This window comes from Schistosoma haematobium, chromosome 1 (assembly GCF_000699445.3).
Source record: "Schistosoma haematobium chromosome 1, whole genome shotgun sequence".
In the NCBI taxonomy this organism is placed as follows: domain Eukaryota; kingdom Metazoa; phylum Platyhelminthes; class Trematoda; order Strigeidida; family Schistosomatidae; genus Schistosoma; species Schistosoma haematobium.
This window is the reverse complement of record NC_067196.1, coordinates 48356854-48377932: the sequence shown is the minus strand read 5'-3', so window position 1 is coordinate 48377932 and position 21079 is coordinate 48356854. Positions and strand designations below refer to the sequence as shown.

General features: G+C 32.6%; 1 protein-coding gene across 1 annotated transcript in view; it reads left to right on the top strand.

The window, feature by feature from the left end:
- The window catches only part of MS3_00010152 (uncharacterized protein), a gene marked incomplete at both ends in the record, with an annotated part of 42322 nt that extends 22645 nt beyond the window's left edge, over positions 1 to 19677 (top strand). The window contains 10 exons of the mRNA XM_051218505.1: positions 2223 to 2478; positions 4169 to 4484; positions 7188 to 7762; positions 9123 to 9313; positions 9890 to 10090; positions 11033 to 11093; positions 11937 to 12160; positions 13167 to 13321; positions 15364 to 15646; positions 18946 to 19677. Coding sequence (XP_051074306.1) covers positions 2223 to 2478; positions 4169 to 4484; positions 7188 to 7762; positions 9123 to 9313; positions 9890 to 10090; positions 11033 to 11093; positions 11937 to 12160; positions 13167 to 13321; positions 15364 to 15646; positions 18946 to 19677 — 2994 coding nt within the window. The remainder of the gene's footprint in view (positions 1 to 2222; positions 2479 to 4168; positions 4485 to 7187; positions 7763 to 9122; positions 9314 to 9889; positions 10091 to 11032; positions 11094 to 11936; positions 12161 to 13166; positions 13322 to 15363; positions 15647 to 18945) is intronic.
- Positions 19678 to 21079: the final 1402 nt, after the last annotated feature.

Below are 21079 nucleotides of genomic sequence, written 5' to 3'. Positions count from 1 at the left end.
GTTTAGTATTACTTGCGACGAAATGAACAGTAGTTTTACGAACCGACTGAATGTGTCCCCTTTTAACATACTTAAAGCATTTAGCATGATGAAAGACATATGACTTACGTGAGTGAAATTTACTCCAGGATAAACATTTACCAAACTTGTGCTCACCTCTGTAACCTGCTTTGCAATTCTTGAATGAATTGCTATTCATGTTTTCACGAAAATAAGGATTATCGTCTACGCCTACCTGTGTGACCTTAAGTACGCATCGGATTAGGACAACTAGGTAACGTAGTAAAATTCTTGATGTCCTGGAAGTAAATTTCATGCACTGCCTCATAATTAATACACACAGTTCTAGGATGTTGAGAGGAACATTTCGACATTTGCATAAGCTTTTTTTCTACATTTGGTATGCTAATTACTACAATAAACCAGTCACACAGCTGTACATGAAGTTGATCACCAAAATTACACTGCAATTCAAGGATATATTCTCTGACCTTTTGGTTGTCGTGGCGAATCATTTTGTGAAATTTCGCTCTTTCACAGCATTCGAAGACAGTACTCTACATGATTTAGTAGTTCTTTGAGAGTTGCATAGGGAAGTGAAGTAAGTTTATCTGGAAATACCAAATTCCTTAATAAGAGCATCCTTTCTGATGAATGTAAGGAAATGGGCTATTATTTCATTATCCTTAACTTCTTTCCTTGTCATACTCTAGATTTCAAACCTATTCATGTAATCTTTGAAAGCTTCCGAATTCGAATGTATATCCAACTGTTCAATCACAGGCTCCATCGTGGCGCCAATGTAAATATTCGAAATATTAGAAATATTCTAATTATTGTACTAACTTGGAATTCCCGAAATAGTACAATTTACAGCAAGTAGAACTAGATGAGCACAAATGTATTATATTTGGAATTTGGAATCAGTGGGCAATCAGGTACAAAAAGAACCATTAGTTCATACAAATAGTGCAATGTCCTATCTACCTCCCGCGTCTTTCCCTATTTTCTCTTCATCTGGAAGTTAGTTTGTTCTCTGCCAGAGTAGGTTGTTGCTGATGATATCTGGCCAACAGACATTGAGTAACTTAAGTGGACAAGTGTTTAATATATACTTATTTATTTACTTTAATAACATGCTTATATAATAGTTAACAAAATTGGGTCATATATTTGAACCCTATTCTATCCACTCCGTTTTGGGGACCAGGTAGTATCATCTGCTCTTTCATTTAAATGCAATGTCAAAGCCAAACATAAACATCGTTACTGACGCAAATTAGTTTAATTTAGATTTCAATTTTCTGATTCAGTTGAGAATTAATGCATTTAAAGTTGAGTTGTGAAACTTAATGATACTGTTTCATTAATCACTGTGTTTCCTGCATATTCAGTAGTTTCCTCACGAGCATATATTTTTAAATACAGTGGTTTCCTTTTTCCTGTCTACAAATTAAAAAGAACACTCGATAGTTGTTTTTATCCAGAAATCATTTGCTAGGAGAGGTTTATCGAAGGTTGATGAACTGCAATTTTCAGAGGATTTCATCGGTGAAACGAAAATAGGACTCATTGAGTGTTTAGAAACTAAATTTGCACAAGTCACTTTGTAGGCAACTTTACAGTGAAAGAATTTTACTTTGTGATTGAACTAAAAGAAATGTTCTGTGCTTTGTCATACATATTCAGTTATTGTAGATCAACAACATACGTGACATTGTTATCAATTGTTTTACGTCTAGAATAATAAATGAATCATTTTGTTACACTTTGGAAGTATTCCATAAGTAAATACGAAACTGCTTATTTCCCTACGGTCGATGTTCATCTTAAGTCAGAGGAGTTTCTGGATTATATTACGCAGCTTAAACATTTCGATTCAATGTAGTGCTTTACTTTTATTATTGGTCTTTTGACTAGTGTGACATTCTCTTTTTGATTGTATACATCAAACATTCATCTCAAATTGGGTACTCCTCTAAGCTAAGTTTATTGAAGGTTAAGATAAGCTCCCACTAGTGATTTATTGTTTATCTGACTAGTTATTTGCAATGTTAAGGACGCTGGCTATGTTCAGTAAATGATGTCCTTGATGTATACTGATTAGTTTTCTTTATTTTTATTGATTTTGGCTAGCAGTGACGATTTGCATTAACTTCATAAAATGAATTATTGTTTGTTTTTCTTTTGTTAAATTTCATGGTTTCAAACATTGATTCCAGCTGAATTTTGATGTGAACAATCGGATCGATTATTCAACTTCCAGTGTATATTCACTGTGTTGTTCAGAATCAGGATTTGCAAGTGATGCTGACCAATTCCTAACTTGTCAAGCAGTAGACCAATTAGGTTTATCTAATTCTAATTTTGTTATTTCTGATTTATTCACTACGAAGTCCAAAAATAGAAAATCATTTTCTTCTGTAAATGATAATATTCTTTCTCAATCCTCGGACTGTTTATGGACTGCCAATACAGGTAAGTAGGTTTTTAAGTTTGAAGTATAGGATTTGAAATAAGTGATTAACAACCTAGATGATTAGACATCGTTTGTACCTATCAACAGTTGATATCTGCATTCATGTTAAAGTCGCGTAAACGCAGAAAAGCAATTTCATCCATTTAGTTTTGCGGATTAGGTATAGGCCCGGAGTTAATTCATTTTAAACAATCACGTTATTTAATATAATTGAGTCCAGTTAGCTAATTTTGATAGACTGAAACGTCTATAGATCAACCTGAGATTGCGCAACTAATAACTTTCATCACTTACGTAATCAATAATCGTCCGTCACACTCATTTTGACCAGTGATTCGTTCTAGCTTCTGACTGGTGATCTGGACTCTCTTTTTGTATTACTTTGTTCTAGGTATATTTGCAATGTTTGTCGTAAGAAGAGGTGGTTTTGTGGTCATTCGACTTTTAACTTCCTAGTTGCATTTTTTAAATCCGTTCTATTTATTTGGACCCTGGGTAACAGTAATATTAGCTTTTTTTTTACAAAGTTTGCGACTAGAACTCGAGCACACAATTTATACTTGATTAATAACTTATGTCAATAATACTGTTATAGAAGGATACACGAAATTTCGGACTGAAAATACTCTGTTCTATAGATTTCATATTTTTGTGATTATAGTGATAAAAATGAGTATATATATAGGGAAAGCGATTGAATGCAAAAATAAAATGAAACAAAAACGAATTGATCAAATATTTTAAAAAGACTGGTTTGTATGTCTATAGTCATTAAACAAATAGTACATTATCTGGAGAAAATTAAATTTAGATAATGATTACTTAATTACGGATTATTAACAGTAATTTAGATTGAGGTAACTCTTACGACCTAATGGATATAGAAAAGGGATTTCAACTAAAACAGTTTATTTTTTGACATTATTAGATGAGGACAATCATTCAATAAAAATTCTCTGGGTTTCTGTTTTGTAGTCAGTAATACCCCAGTTGATACAGTTCTAAAACCCCACTTCGACATAATTTTCAATCTTGGATTTAAGGTCTATTTCTATGCTTTGCTCGACAGATATAAAACTTTATTTAAAATTGCATTATCTGATCTAAACAGCGCTGCAAACTTTCATGGGTTTTTAGGAAGTTATGTTCATGTAAACACAGTATATTAAATGCACATACTTAACTATGTTCAAAGATATCAATCCTGGTATGACGATTGAAATTTATTGGAAAATGTTTTGTAAACAGTCGTTAGTTTTCGATGCTATCTATACTTATTTAAAATTATCCAAAGAATCTTGTCATGATTTTCCTGGTTATTTTGTTATGATAAGTGTCTCGTACGCAGTTCATGAAGTCTGGAGTAGTTTATGCTCCTGAACTTTTCATTTGGTTTTTGTCATTAGCTAACTTTGAGGTTTTTAGTCGCATTTAACCCACATTGGATAATGTCATGTAGGTAGTTCATTAGTAAATAAAGCATGCCACCTATTTTATGTTGTTCTAAACATATAATACTGAATAAAGTCATCACCAATAATAATAATAAACAATAGGTTTTTCAAAATACTCGGTCACTTTACGTCAGTTTCATTTAATTTTTCACTCAATCATTTTATTTTACACTGCAGTAGATGTTCTCGTTTTTATAATCATGTATATCGCTCAAAAGATTTTCGTTATTCTCAGATTCAAATGATTCAGACGCAATCAGTGATTCACCTTCTGGTTTATTCCATGAAATTTATAATCGTACACCAACTAAATTGGTCAGTTCTTCTATGGAGCCTAATGGGAAGAGTGACGATAATGATAATGACAAGACTAATAAATATAAATACTCTGCAAAACAGCCGAAATGTCCGTTTGATATTTGTTTCGAACAAACAAATTCCTTAGAAGATTTTAACCGTGATAACCTGAGCATGCATGTAGCAGATACTCATGATTTGGGTTCTCTTTATTCACGTTTTCATTCCAGTGATTCTGGATTGAAACGCAAATGGTTAGTTTGAAATTTTATCGGCGTTTATTCCATCACAATAAAATGTACATTTATCTGATCCACAAATTATTAGCCATGTTGAGGGTGATTAAGAAAGAAAATTAGTTTTTATATGTTGAAGAATATGTAATTTTTTTCCATTGAATCTCACTGATTTACCTAGTCCAAGCGACTCATTGTCATAGTGCAATTTTTTAATGTTATGTGGTAGTCTTACTATACATGTTCTTGTAATTAGTCTTTTCATAGACGCCATGTATTAGGTTGATATAACCAGTTAGGTGGATATGTCTGTTTGATTTAACAAAAAAGTTTTTTGCGATTTTGTCTTTTTTAAAGACTAGTAAAAGTACTTTTAACCTGAAATACTGTATTACTAGCTGTATAATATGTACTTAGAGGATAATGAATATACAATACAGCGGATATTGCTCAACTTGTAAGTAACTTCGTGGACTGACTTTAACCAAACAGTCGTCTGGAAGTATTGGTTGGCTTTTTCACTTTAGTATGCGACTCACTCTCCCTGAAGCTTAAAGGTCATTGGTTCGACCCCAGTTGTTGTACGTGCGTGTCACCAAGAAGTCTCATGCGAGAATGAAATAACTGTCTAGTGTTCGTTGATTCTCAATGATTATTTAAACAAAATCAATTTGCGATGTAAACTACAGTTAATTTAATTGTTTGAAATTCAATATTTCAAAAAACGATTGCGCATTCTTCTTCCAAAGTGTACCTCTCTATATTGTAGTTGTTTTTTCCGAGGTCATGATTTACCTCTCTCTACTATTTCTCAGTAGAATTATTTTTTATGTTGACTGTCACACTATCCAACAATAGTGTTACAATACAATGCAATCAAAAATTCATGAGATTTTAGTTTACCTGAAGTTAAGTAAAATGTTTTTTGTTACCGTGGGTCACCAAGGATCTTGATATCTAAGTGGTCGCTCTACAAGCTGAAGCTGCGCCATCCAGGTCTCAGAGAGCCTGCATGGTGCCTAGTTCTGTAAACCACAATATTGATAAATTACTTTAACGCAACTGCTGAATTACTGACTAAATTACTCGATTTTCAACCAGTAGTTCGCCGGTTCGAACTCCGTTCCATGTCCTTCGGTTTGGAGTGTTGAGAGTATCATTTGTCTTTGCACTTGATGTCTGTTTGAAAACTAAATAAACTTGTACTTGGTAAATGAGTTTCATTATAACTAACATCCATTACTCAAACAACTGGAAATGGACGGTTTTATTTTGAACTATAATCAAACTGTCATTATTAAGCATCGGCTAAGTTTGTTAAGCAGTTGAATTTTCTTTGTTTTCGTTCCTGATTAGCAAGTCCGCTTTTTTATCGCAATTAATAATGATATGTAATTAAATCTGTTTAGATCATTTTTTGTTTAAAGTGATCAGTTATATTTATATATATTCATAGCCTTACTTTTCATGTTTCTCATTTATGGATTTATTTATGTTTATATGGATTAAGCTTTATCTAGCTTATATAAAATTGTCTAATCAAATAGCTAGCACCCACGCTATCACATACAATTGTATCTAACCTTGACATATAGGACTATTTATTCTGCATAGATTATTTTTGTGTTTACATATTTTCCATTTATCTGAACAGCTGTTTGTTTCCATTTATTTTGAGAAATTGAATGCAACTTGGAAATTATTTTATTTGAGACTTTATTTTTGTTTATTAATTTTTATGTGAGTTTCTTTATCATCGAATTTTTTCTATTGATATTTAAGCAATGTTCGATATATTATATCACTAAGATCTTTGAATTAATCTTGTCATCTTTGTTTAATCAGACAACGATTTCGTTGAATAATTTTTTATCAACTGTAATACTTTTTCTGTCTATAGTAGAAAGTGGTATTTTCGATTCATCACTCTGATTTATCTATCAGACTGTATGAAGTTGTTTGTAGATGATACTGTTTTGTTCTTTATGTGGATTATTATCTTTTATACAGAAATTGTGACATGTAAACCTGGTATGATGTCTCTGATTATTTCTCAATAAACGCGATCTTAGATGTTGTATGTCAATGTTTTGTATGGTGTTATGAAAGAAGTAGTATTGAACCATTCAATGAGACGGACCAGTGTATGGCCAAACCAGAGTTAATTTGATATTAGGTCTTTTGTTTTAATCTACGATTTGTATTCTGTTTTCGTACATTTTTTCTAAATAGGTGATAAATCTCAGGGTGTAGAACCTTCAAAGTGCTTCAGTTGAGAAGCTATCGAATTCGCAATAATATCTTAAAAATTGTTCGCACCAAATTCTGGTTGAATATTAGGTGTTACAATGGCTGAATATCCGTTTACCTTACTATGTAGTCATTTAGTTTTTTCATAGTCTGTACATAGTTCGTCGAATGCATTGTGTTAAAAAACATTTTTGCGTATCCTTGATAACCTTAAGTTTATTCGATTCCACTAAAATCTGCATGTGAGCTCTTTTGGAAAATCATGTTGTGTATAAGTTAACTTGGTTTTTGTACACACTTGACTCCATGTATTGGTTTAGAGGTTCTTTATATTCACTAAGTCTCATACATAAAATATGGCTTTTAAGAACTGTTATCAGGTTCTGCATCAATTAACTGTTTTGTGTGTAGTGTATTTTGTTCTGATTTTACCATCCCTACTTTTTTATCTTCTCTCTTTCCTTTCAATAGCTCTTCTGCAAATCGAATTCGGCTTAATTCTTGGAGTGGAGAAGATATATTTAAGATGCCCATTGGTATTTTTTCCTCAAAGGATCATCAACGTCTTCAATTCATAGCAACATGTGGTTTTTCTTCCCCTGGCACTTTAACTAGTCCTAAACAATACAATTATAGAAAGTTACGAAGAAATTCATTTTCGTCTTTGTTACCCCGTATAGATCACCATTCAAATCCAAATACTGTTGATCTACGTGAAACAGCGAATTATAATTTGAATGGCACTACCTGCTCAGAGTTATTACCAACTACCGAATTCAAGTCAAATCTATTTCGTTCCAATTCTCAACAATCCCCTGATCTTTTATCAATAATTATTCCTCCGAATAATTCAAACGATAATCATAGTATCAATGGTAATAATAATTCTGAACATGTTGAAATATCAAAGAACTTTAATCATGTTCATAAGGACCATGGTCTGGTGTATGGTATCCATGTTCATTTCGATGAAAAACCCTCTAACATTCATAGGGACGATAATAATGCTGATGGACTGGAATGGGATGATTTGGGTGATTTACAAAGTAAGTTTACTATTTGTAAAAAAGCTTCCGTATCTTTTTCTGCACGTGTCTATTTTTTGCTAATCTGAGAATTAAGCCCCTAGAGTAATGTTTCGATGGAAGTAAACCAATTTAAAGTCTTGATAACGATAACTTTTATTTTTAAAATCACAACTGTCATTTGTTTCGATTGTGTAAGCAGCAGTATTTGAGGTTACCAAAATCATGTTTTTTTTATTTTAACATTCGACTATTAAATTTGGGTTATGTTAGTTTACTGCCTGTTTTCCCGAAAACCACAAAACTAATATTGGTAAAATGTTGACCATGGAAGGTAACGTACCACTCTCTTCTGGTTCATTTTTCCAGTTATTAAGTTTTATACTAAATTACTCGCTTAACTTTTATACTTTGAATTGACTGTTTCTAACTAATTTAATTCCACCTTTCAATCTTCATCTTGGAGTTATCTGTAGCTATTTAAAGTTTGCGCTTCAAGTGTTACTTTCATGAAATATTTATTTCATAGCATTTCTAACATATTCTTTGCCTTGTGAAAAAACTACATTTTCTCTTTTTTTTCTGTAAATAGTTTACACGAACTATATAACACTGTTCTTTCAGATAGAATGAGCCTCGATCAAATAAACTACAATCACATTCTCTTGTGATTAAAAAATCGTGTAGGTAACCAATGATTTTCTGTTGGTAAACTCATTAAATTGCCAGTTGAAGTTTACATTTCAAATATCTAATTTTAAACTGACTACTATACTTACCGATGGGAAATGCTAGTGGACGGCCTATGCCCCTCCACGAGGGGTAATAGGCGTAAGTAAGTACTATACTTATCAAGTTCCGCAGTTATTTCATCTAAAAAACTTATTTACCATGATTTTGGTTCATTGTCACTTTCATATCTAAAATGAATTGTATAAATAATTCCTCTTTCATTTATGAATAAAGTGTTTAACGTACTTGTTTCTGCATAAATATTAAACAAAATAAGAACCCAGAACATAAAAATGTCTAACTTCTGGTATCCGCTTAGATGAAGCACTTGACTGTTCTGAGTTGTATAGTGAAGCAATTAAAATTCGTTCAATGATTGCTAGATCTCATACTATCCCAACGTACATTGTTAAAGTGTAGAATTCATGCATAAAAAGTTTACTCAATCTTTGAAGTTATTGATGATGAAAATTTATCAAGTTTTTATTTAGGGTTCACATGGTATTGGGAGTTCATGGTTAAGCTCTCCAATTGACCTATGTTTATCTCTTCCTAGGACAAATTTTTACTACATACCCCATCATTTTGTATCATTCAAAATTTGTCACTTTATTGATAATTAGTAACTAGTTCTTATTTCCCGTTAAAGTTGCAAAGTCTGATTCCCCATCACTGTTGCCAAGTAATGAATCAGCCGACACATTGAATGGATCTATTCTTCCCTGCTCTCCACTTACCCTTGCTGCTGAGGCATTAGTTTCTCCTCGTTTTCAGTTAACTGAACCCCACGTTCAGCATCTCAGTCAAATTGTTAACTCACAACAAAAATCTCACGCAGAGGTAGGTTTACCACTTTTCATTGTAATATTTATATGTCGATTGAGTGATAATTGAACCAGCTTATCACTGGCTTGTTCTCAACCGTCAACTGACCCCACATATCGTCTGTCGTACCCTAAGATATTCGATTATTAGTTATTCGCTCTTTTTAAGTGTTTCTTAGGACCCGAGACTACAAAATATTTGTAGTCAAAACTGTCGGCTCATTATATGAATACAAGAACAGTGGAAAAAGCATTATGCTGTAGCCTGAAAACCGCTGACTTGTGTTCGTTTTTTTCTGAAAATTTACTTAGTCAGTAGCGATTAATAGCATCTCTAGAGTCATAGTTGCGAATTTACAGAGAATGAGCATTGTCGTTGATAATTATCCTCGATTAGTCCTACTACGCATGATAGAATATTACATTTCTTGTCGTTTTACTTCAAATAACTAGCACCAATTCTGTATTCTAAAGTTGGGAGGTAGCTTGATTTAGGATGAATATTATTGTCCTTAAATAGTTTCACTTTCCACAAATGTATCATTCTTATTCTTCGACACAACTTTATCTGCATTTTTTATTAAAATTCCAGGTCTCTTTACATCCCTCACATCATTCAGAAATTTCCATACTAATAAACAATTTATCTGTCAGTCAAAATAATTCTTATTCTCCAGAATCAGTGAAATCCTGGGAACAAACTATTGAGGTACAGAAGTGTGATTCGTCTTGTGCTAATATTGATTTTCTTGAATTGCATACACCTGCACATCCTGATACAATAGTAAATAATGTTAGTTTATTAACTTAACGTGCAGTTTTTGCATCCCTTTCTTCAAATTATTATCTATTTTAATTACGCTTTAGTAAATCAACACAGATGACGTGAAGATGTTATAATTAGGTTATCACACCATAAATAGAAATAATTTGGTCCATGTTATCAAAGTGATGTTTGTCGTCATACTTTTTAGCTTATGAATAAAGATTACATATAATTGCCTACATGACGTTGTGTTTGAAGATAGTTGAGTTGGTCATTTTGAGTTTGCAATGGTTTTTATTTTCTGTAGGATAATTTTATATCATAGTTGAAAGCTCAAAGACAAAGTTCCATGATCTGCGAAACTGATTACTTGTAACAAAATATTTGTTTCTCTTGGTAGTGGCTATTTAAATTTCCTTACTATTGTCAATAATAAGTTGATTTTTTTGTTAAATGCTGATGGGTTCCCACTGTAGTTATGATTCATTTCTTATTATCTATAAAGTAAATAATACTCAATGAAACAGTTTTAGCTGGCATCCACCACAGCTTCTAAAGTGTCTTGATCTTAATGATAAAATGTGTAAAATCTACTGTAGTAATTAGTTTCTCTTCAAGTGTAATGAAGTGTTTTTTAAGGGCTGTCATTGACATGTAAGTTTAAATTTTTCATATTGTGTTTAAGACAAATATACTTTCGTTTCATCATGTTTATTTCTCTTAATATTCGATGTACTACTAGTTAACGATAGCTGTTATCATCGAAATGATTTAGTCGTGTACAACATCCTACAATTACCTCTTAAACCTTTGGTGTCACTATGTTTTCATCTTGGATAATTATCTGACAGTAAGCTGTATAGACATTAAATGATTTTCTAAAATTATATAGTCTACTACTTTTAAAAGAGTTTTATAAAGATATGTGATTATAGGGTTTTTGTAATAAACTTTTCGATATTTTTACAGAACGAAGCATATTGTTACAATCGGGGCAACAATAATCATACTAAATTAGGAGCTGCTTCTGGTATGTTTTCATGTAATGTGTTTGATAAATGAACAAAATTCAACCTTTGTTATAATGTGTCTTTACAACTAATTCAGTCAGATCATTGAAATTCAATTACTCATTCTGTAGTTTCCAATAACACAGAAGGTTAATATGTAGTGTGAAAAGCCACTAAATATCGAGATGCTCACTTATTTTTGATATATTGTGCAGATATTTATCAGCTTGAAATCCCAGCACAAAAGAATATCATCAGCAGTCAAACATGAATGAAAAGGAATAGAATCATATAATTTTCGAGACTTAAATGAGAAATGTACAATAAATTTATTTGCTAAAATTGTTACTAATTTTGTGGTTCAGCCCTTAGATGATAATTAGACATATATGACAAATCTTATTTATTTCGGTTGCTTTTTATGTTAATCGTTTTGTCAACTGATTCACTACATATTCCGAAAACTGTATCTCACATCAGGATTACTCTTACGTGAGCATTAATCATTAGACATCTGTGATAGCATTCTTGTAATTTACACGAATTCGATACCTTCAAATAAAATATTTTAGTCCTTTAAGTAAGGTGAAAAAAATTAAATGAACTACTGTAAGATATACTTGCCTTTTGTTGAACAGAAGGACAACTCGTTTGCGTTATACTGAGTTTATGATTTCGAAAGGTCAAAGGAACCTGTTCTATGAGATTTCATTTGTGATTCACTTAACATAGAGAATAATATCGGCTAGTAGTACATCTGTGGTTGCTGTGTGATCACCGGCAATTTTAACCATCACATGCTCTCATTCCTTTTTTTGTGAAAAAGACTAGCTTGTAAAACACTTGTTATTCATCATTTTCAGTCATGGATTTGCCCGATAGTTCGTTGGTAAAGGAAGCTGATATTCTCCCTCTTTTAACGTCAATACGTCGGGACGCGTTTCCACTTATTAAACTATTATTACGTTTAGAAGAAAAATCTGTGACTGGACTTTTGGATTCGGCTTTGCAAGTTAATGAAAATCCATGCTCACAAAAATTGGAGGACGAGCGTCGACAACTGGATATTGATAAAAGTTATCTCATGGTATCACTTTATGTTTTAATTACTGGTTTATTTTGTTATTATCCATTAATATATGTCGGTTGTAGATATACGATTAGTCTATAAACCTATGTGCACTTTGACTGTATAAATGGTGAATAAATAAGACTTCTAGAAGATACTACTGTCCTCATCGACTTAATATTTAAATAGAAAGAGAAAAAACGAAGTAGTAAACTTCTGTTTTATCATGCACCTGTAGATTACCAAAGGATAAAGCGTTTGTCCGGGTTTGAACCGTGCTCCATTCACTTCTATTTTTATCTTCATGTAGTATCACTAGCCCTCGTACCTAATATACGGCTCACCACCTAGTACACAAATGGAGTTTCTTTACATAAATTGACTAAAAACAGATTTTTTAACTATTCTTAAAGGCAAGAACACTTAAAATATGTTCTATTCATCCTGAGGTATTTTTGTCGTTATTTTTTGGCATAAATTATAATACCCTTCATGCCGTGTTAAAATCCCTCATTTCAAGGATTGCTATTTTTTCCTGTAATCCTTTTTGACCTCATCTGAACTATTATAGAAAATCAGTACCTTTTGTTTTCCTGTAATTTTACATTCACTACCAGTCGTTATTGTAAACAAATTTAGAGTTTATTTATACCCTATTTGCGTTTTTTTGGATAAGTTCAGTTCATTTAGTAATAGATAGGTTATGTGAAACAATGCATTCCTTTCTTTTTTATTCTTATTTTTGCTGTCTTCGTAGCTTCGATTCACCTATCATTGTTTAGTGTCTATACCTACGAAAAATACTCAAAATGTCTTATCACTGTTTTCTTTGTTAATCAACTGAACTACATATAAGATGACTCAATGTGTGTCCAGTATTTGATCGGAGTAAATATATCGTTGTATCAATTTCGCAAATTACTTTAGCTCAACACTCTTAAATGATGTCCAACAATTATGTCGTTGTTTTCGATATTATGTTAATTTTATACATAAAAGTTTTATTTCCTGTTTATTTATATAGCATTATGGTAAACGTCTTACTCAGTGGACTTATACTATGGATAAGTTATTGGATTCTTTTCGATCTGAGGAAGCAGACTATAAGACACAATCACAAACTTCATTATCAATCGCTTTAAATACATTTGGTGATTGGTTATTAGCTCTTAAGGCAAGGTAAGATGCACATACATTGTAGGGAGTATTGATTATTTTCACTTTTGGATAACTAAAATCAATTCCTAATAGGTCTCTGTGTGCTTCAATCTAGTTCCTCCTAGTGTTATATGTTAAAGCATTTCTTTTTATATGTAGTTTTAGAATCCAGGATATCATTGATGTTCAAAATTTTGTTATATTATTTTTTTTTAATATTTAGTTAATTGACCAATGATTCTGTCTTATGCTTACAAAGATTTAAAACTTGTTCGTTTGAGCTGATTATCTATTTAACCACTTCAGTCAAATTGTCGTATATTTTATCAATCCATTGTTCCTTCATAACACTAAGTCACTAAATTTGATGTCTATAGATTATTAAGTCATTCTGGTCGGTTAGTCACTACTGTTTGGAATGATTTATCGATTTTCATTACATAGCATGTATATTTTTTTGGATGGTTGAAAATGAATAATTATTAGCGTAAACGCATTCATGGCTTGTGTACTTCTGTATATTAAGTGTGTGATTTCACATAGTTAAGAGAAAAATCATAAAATCAATTTCTGTCTGGTTTAACACCATCTTAAAACATTCTCTCACCTAGTCGTTTTCGGTCCTCTTCATTTTCATTTTCATTTGCGTATTTTGTTTTCAAATAACTGTTTTTCTCATTGATTTGGTCTTATGGCTGTTTTGGGGCCCGGTTTTTGACAGATTCTTAAATACATATCAAAGGTTTCTCGTTTTTAGATTGTCTTAATTACATATGCGCTATTTTTCTTGACCATCACTTTTCAGTAAAATATACCTTTATGTCATATGATCAGACCCGTTTGTTGAAGGTATCTGACCCTAAATATTATGTTTTTAAAGTAATATTTCGCATGTAAAACCTTAAAATAAAGTTTAATTTCTGGCATAAGGTAAAAAGCACATTCTTTAGGAGAAGCATAACATCAAAACTACATGTTATGTGTATAGATCTCATAGTATACATTACGTAACATTTTTTCAGGAACAATTTATTCTAAAACATATATGTATGGTGCTTATTATCGCTTGGCAAACGGTCATTAAACTCAATAGGAAATCGTCTTCGAATCTTCGACTGTAAATAAGTAATACACAACTCATAATTACTAAGTGAACTGATGATTATTTGAATCTTCAGTTTCAAGCGTGATTCCCTTGAACTTTTGTCAGTTGAAACTACAAGTAGATCTAACTGATTATCCTTCTGGTTATTAAAAGGTAAATATACTTCACATTAGTCTGCTCCGTTTGAGTTAATTTAATTAATTATATAAAATTTTCCAAGTATAAACGGTTAAGTAGTTGATTAAGTTGTAAACTTATCATCTACGTGAGTATATATTTGTAAAATGTATCTAACCATAGTCCACCTATGTGTGCTGTGCTTCCAAATGTGAAGACTAGTTTTGAAAATATTTAAATTGGTCAGATCAAAATTTGTAACTTGTTCATGTAGTCGGTTGATCTTGGTGTTGCAGACCTTCCTGGTGCTATCTCTGAGGTAACTATAGTTTATGCTTGAAGACCTTTAGTGATATATTCCTGCATCGGCTACAGTTATTTAGATACATTCTCTTAATTTTTCTTAAAATTCCATTTAATATGAACCCAAACTTTTCATTAATTTCTATTAATATTTATCACCCATCTTATTGATATCAACTATGACAGCAGTGAACTGATACGTTGATTCTATCCTCATGTTTTTGGAGGATAAATTGTGTTCACTCATTATTTTTGTTTTCGTTTCATTTAACTCAATGTATATCGTGTAGGAACTTTCGATCCTGTGGAAAACATATGGTCTTGAATGGCAAATAAGTACTCTGATCCAGTACATAGTAATGGAGTACCTGATTAATCACTTATGGTTGGTAACTTTAAATAAGTTTCCATAAAATTATTTGACTGTAGAATCTTAATTTCTGATTTTACATTCTTACAAGTATTAAATTTACCTGTATCTGTATATTCATTTACATAATTATGGTTATTCTTCTGCGGTATTCCTTTTTTTTTGTAGACATACTATGGCTTTTTGGGTTGTAAATTGGCGTTCATCTATGTTTGATCATTTGGTGGGAGAAAGCTATGACGCGAATGTATCGTTGTTGGGCATGAAACAACGTGTTCAGACAGCGATTCATAGAGCGCAGGCGGTATTGAAACCACTTCTACAGTCTTATGATGAGTTTACGTCATCTGCTGATAATATTGACCACTGCTTAAATGAAATACATTCTGATCTTGGTGTAATTTCAACCTATTCATCCAACGAGTTCGTAAACACTTTAGAAGAACTACGTGTAAGTAGTGTGTTTGATTCTCTTTATTTTTAATGGCACTGGTGGTTTGTTATTCGATAACTTGCTGTTGATAAAGGGCTATTACTAAATAAAACCATAATCAACTGCATTAACTCGTCTTTTCAATGAAACACACTTCTACCCATCATATCTCTAAAAATGTATGGAAAAGGAATAAAATGACAGAAAAGTATGAAATTAGCAATGAGTGGGACTAAGAAAATCAATATCTCACAATCTTTCAGGTAGATAACTACCTTTCTACATTTTATGCTCCATTTTTAGAATTTAATTCACGCAATATAATCATAGTTTTAAAGTATATCGATTGTATACCTTTATTTGTTGATTCACTTAAAGAAACTGGCATTTATTATTCAATTGAGTATTCAATTACATCCGTATGCATTTTAAGGTCTCTTCATAAGTTGCTCAAGGATAATTTTTTTCAAAAGCCTGATTCATATGTTTGGATGTCAATAATGTCCATCCATATTTTAGTGAGATGTCTTGACCATTTATTAAATTAATATTACTAATTGTTATCATTCTCTCTTACGGTTATAACCCAGCTATTCCTATTGCTTAGTATTCTTGGACACCAAATCACCCGATAAGTCCCCAAATCAGAACATGGTTGAACAGGGAATAGATTATATTCCAAATAACAAGGTTAGATGGAAGTATGACGCAAGTAAGAAATGCAATAGGGAAAACGTTAGTATATTTATAGTTTTTCACATGAGATTTCTAAAGTGTTCACTAAGTATTGATTAACGCTGATTGGCTAATTCTTATTCAATCAGCGTGCACCAAAGCAATCATGCATTGAGCATGCTTTAATCCAGTCTATGTCCCGCTAACACCTCCCCTTTGAGCAGATTCGTAGGATCTGGTGTGTCGAGGACGTTTACGTTTCTTGGGCTGAGGCGTACGATTCGGTGGACGATGACCTTTTTTATGTCCACGTTTGTTGTACATCTGACATTTATGCTTCTTAAATGGACAGAATCGTACATAATGCCAATCACCACATAACCAGTATTCAGTCGTTGGTTTGTTACGAGTTGTTATCGGCTTCTGAACTTTTAACATAGTAATAGCATTGACACTACTGCAGGTTAAATTAGGATTTGCCTGTTCAATCAACTCGTTGTCGTGTCTGATGCTTTGTAGCCGCTTACACTCATTTGTCAATGTTCTGAGTGTGACGTTTGGGTCTTGATCCAATCGAGCCAAAAGTCTAGTCCTGATCTCAGCATCTTGTGGTGACTAAAGAGCTTTGATGAATATTAAGCATTTAAATTGGTCTTCTGTCAACGAGCGTAACTTGAACCGTTCACACTCTCTGTTGACGATGTCTGCTAGAACATCATATTCATCAGCTTCGCGTTTCACCAAATTTGGACACCGATATCGAATACTAAACAATGAGGATGACTCACCGAATATCTCTGACAATTGAATTACCGTCTCCTCGAAACTGAGCTGTGAGGTAACTTTGGCAATATATGGTCAGTATAACGTGCATGTTCATTGCTTCCCAACTTACGTACCAACAGTCGAGTCTTCGACGCATCGTCTAAATGTATCTTCCCAACGTTTGAACCACGTGAGAAAAGGATTTCCACTTTCGGGATCATAGATGAATTCTGGGATGCTGCTAGCAACTGCATCACAAGACGTACTTGAAACAGCATATGAACTCGAACAGTGGATGTTAAGCTGTTGGGTCAGAGTCTCCAACATCCGCATTTGTGCATCAAGTTGTGCTTGCTGTTGTTGTAGTATTCGACTAAGCTGGTCATCTGATATGGGCATCTTGAATTTTTTTTCCTCGTCGGTCAGTGACTTCAAATAAAGCCAGAACAACTATTGATGCACAATAATATGAATTCATTATATTTCGTGGTTTCTCCGCAGATCCTTACAACCAAATATGTATTAGAATTTTACATTAAGATAAGAAATAGTATGGAACAATTGACATAAGTGAATGTAAAGGATTGGAATGACAATGGTTATCAATGATAACTATATATATATATATATATATATATATGCAAGAACAGGTCAGTGACTTCATGATCTTATGTCATTTCCTAATTTCCCTAACTCTATTTCTGTCTTACTCTCATGTCCGTCGACATTGAACTTAAGGGTGGGTTGTCGGCCAAACCAAATCATGGCACAAATCCATGAAGTCATTGACAAGTGGACTGAGCCATGTTGGTAGGTGTAGACTTCCTGGTTGAGATCCGCGAAATGATAGCAATCGATGGTTAGAGACCTTGAATGACATAGTTCAAAATCGCTTACAATGGCGCAGGTGCATCCACTCTCTGTGTTCTCCCAAATTCTAATCTCCTGAATTCTTCATGTTTCTTTTTTCTCTTTCCAGATTTATTTCACTGTATTATACTCCTTGAATTACATCTTCAAACCCTAATATTTCCGATTACTGCTTATACTTTTACTACCTCTAGTGCTGTGGAATTTGAATCGACAATTGTACCTTTGTGCTAATGTGGTATGGCTACTCGAACTGATGTACGTACGTAAGAAGTTCTACGTTGTTGACTGGCTGATTGTAGGTTGTCTTCAGGGATTTATAACATATTCTAACTACCTCCGATAATAAAAGTTATGACCTTATCATCAGACCTGCCTTTTTCTTACCTGGTATCTTACAGGTAACTTCGATATTGCTAAATCGGCTCATCATGTACAGGCATTGCTTTTAAACTGCTTTTGATCATTTACTCGAAACTCAATTATGTCTTCTACCATCACACAAGAATACAGAGCAAATATCTGTTCAATATACTTACCTCTTAATTGAAACATGGATATCTCCCCTACACCAAATGTGGCACAAGTTAGCAAATACTAAACGGTCTTTCGGTATACCTGCTGAGGTTTCGTCAGTCATCAACTCACCGCGGTTGTCTATAATTCTACCATTTAATACTTTGAATATACGTAAACAAACCTGACCACAATATTCTCAAAATAAGCATTAAAAAATATCCACTGTTACATGGTTTAGATTGATTCCATCTCTCTAGTTATTTAGTGACAAAGAACTTTTTCAGCCTAACATACTTGTCGTAATAAAAGACTAAATGACTAAAATTTACTTTGAGTTCCTCTTAGAACTTGTTTAGATTTTATGTTATTTGGAATAGTCACTTTTTTACATTGAATATGAATTTTGGTAGCGAATGATAATTTACATTTGGTGTTGCTAGTTTCCTTTCTCACCTAGTATAATTTACAAATTTATACTTCTTTTTTAGGATTTAAATGAAAATCTATGGACTATCCAGTCACGTTTGGGTTCATGTTACTTATTCAATGACTTCTGGAAATTTTCCTGTAAATCAAACATTCTTGTACAACATGATAGTCATGATCATCATGGTAAAGAATTGAATGTCAATATATCAAAATGCTCCATTACCAATTTAATTCATTTTTCTTGTGAACTTCGTCAGAAAATTCTAACTATGATTCGTGATTTAGAATCGGCAATAATTAACAAATCAAATGCAATTATAGTTAAAACAAAATACTTGTCAATTTACCATGCAAAACAACACTTAATTGATTCAACTATTCCTTTTATTGTAGAAAAAGACAAAGAAGTGATTGACAGTATGATCTCATCAAATGACTCGGTACAGTTGGACAACTATTATCTCGATACTGCAGTTGGTCATTTACACTCACGTTCTTTTCACGAATCACTGTATTACACATTTTTCTCACAAACTTATTCTAATATTTTACCACATTTTATATTCAGTATCGATAAACGGTCATTCGGAAGATGCTTCTTAATCTTTTTACTTATTTCTATTGTATTTATTCTATTTGAATCGTTCTTTGGTGAACGTTCCATAATTTCGCTAAAGTCTCTTGGTAATGGTTGTCATAGTGATGGTCCGGTCGTTGAACTAAGCACAAATCATTTAGTGAAATTCTTTACCTGTTTTCAACTTCCCAATTCAAACAATGTGATTTGGTAATTCCTTATTCACACTTTTATGAATTTGTATGTTTTGATTACAATCATGATTATAAATGTTAAAGTCATTTGTCTACTGGACTCTGAGTCTAATGCGTCTGCGATCATATGAACTAGATTTCTTTCTACTTTTATCATGTTTATTTGTACATTTACCATATCACGAATTTGTTTTGTACAGTTGTAGTTTTCTTTCTTAATATTTTCTTTCATCCCGTATAATTATTAGCTGGATTAAAAAGCTTTTATTTCCTGATGATGATAGTATTTTTCCCCATAATATTGCATGACGTTGTTCCGCCCTCAATGTAATTTGGAGCGCTGTGACTTCGGTTGCGTTTTAACAGTGTCTACTGATAACTAACGATGGGATCAAGCATTTTGATCTTTTGGATACTCATCATTTTAATCTTTACATATCTGAGTAAAAATTGGTACTTTCATAAGTTAAACGACGTGTGTCTCTTCTGAGATTTTAAAAATTTCCTCATATACATCACTTCAATTTTCGATTTCATTCGTTCTAGCAGTTGATTGGTGTGCTGCATGCTTGGATTTAGCTTGGAATATAGAATTTCATGAAAGGTTCGGTATTACTGAAGTCCGTTATTTATCGGAACATGTCAACTATGCATTAAACGTTAAATTATTCTGTCAATATTTAAATGAATTATTATCGATGCATAACTTAATTGCTTTTGTATACTTCAGTTACGCGATTCTTTTTCTTTTACACAAATCGGAAGTAAGCAGTAAATAATTCAAGGGGTTTAATTGAGTTGAATATTCTACTCATTGTTATACATATATACTGAGCGAGTACTAAACAAATGAAACTTAAAGCATGTCTAATTAATTTATGGCAAAATTTAATCAACTGAAATTAAACGGCTAAGTAATCCCCTCTCTTATCCTTCCTGATAAATGTTGATAATTGTGGCTCCCTTCAAATATAAAGTTATTAACAGAAATTTCGAATTAGACCAGTGCACGAAAATTCATGCCGTTTTTTAAGGACTTTCTTAGTCTTCTTCTGGGATATCCATTTCTAAAAGTTTTGAGTAATGTTATTCAACAGACAAATTTGGTCATGGTATTGTATGGAAGCATTTTGTAAGCATTTTATTTCTGATTGCCTTATATAGAATGAAACACATTGATACCCAACAGATGTAGAATATTCGGTTTACTTACTTACGCCTGTTACCTCTCGTGGAGGAGCATCGACCACCCACCAGCATTCTACATCCAACTTTGTCCTGCACATTTCCCAGTTGTCATTGATCTATTTCATGTCTGCTTCCGATTCCAGACGCAGTGTTCTTTAGCCTTCCTGTTTTCCGTTTCCATTCACGATTCCAATTTAGCGCTTGCTTTGTGATGCCGTTTGATGATTTCCACAA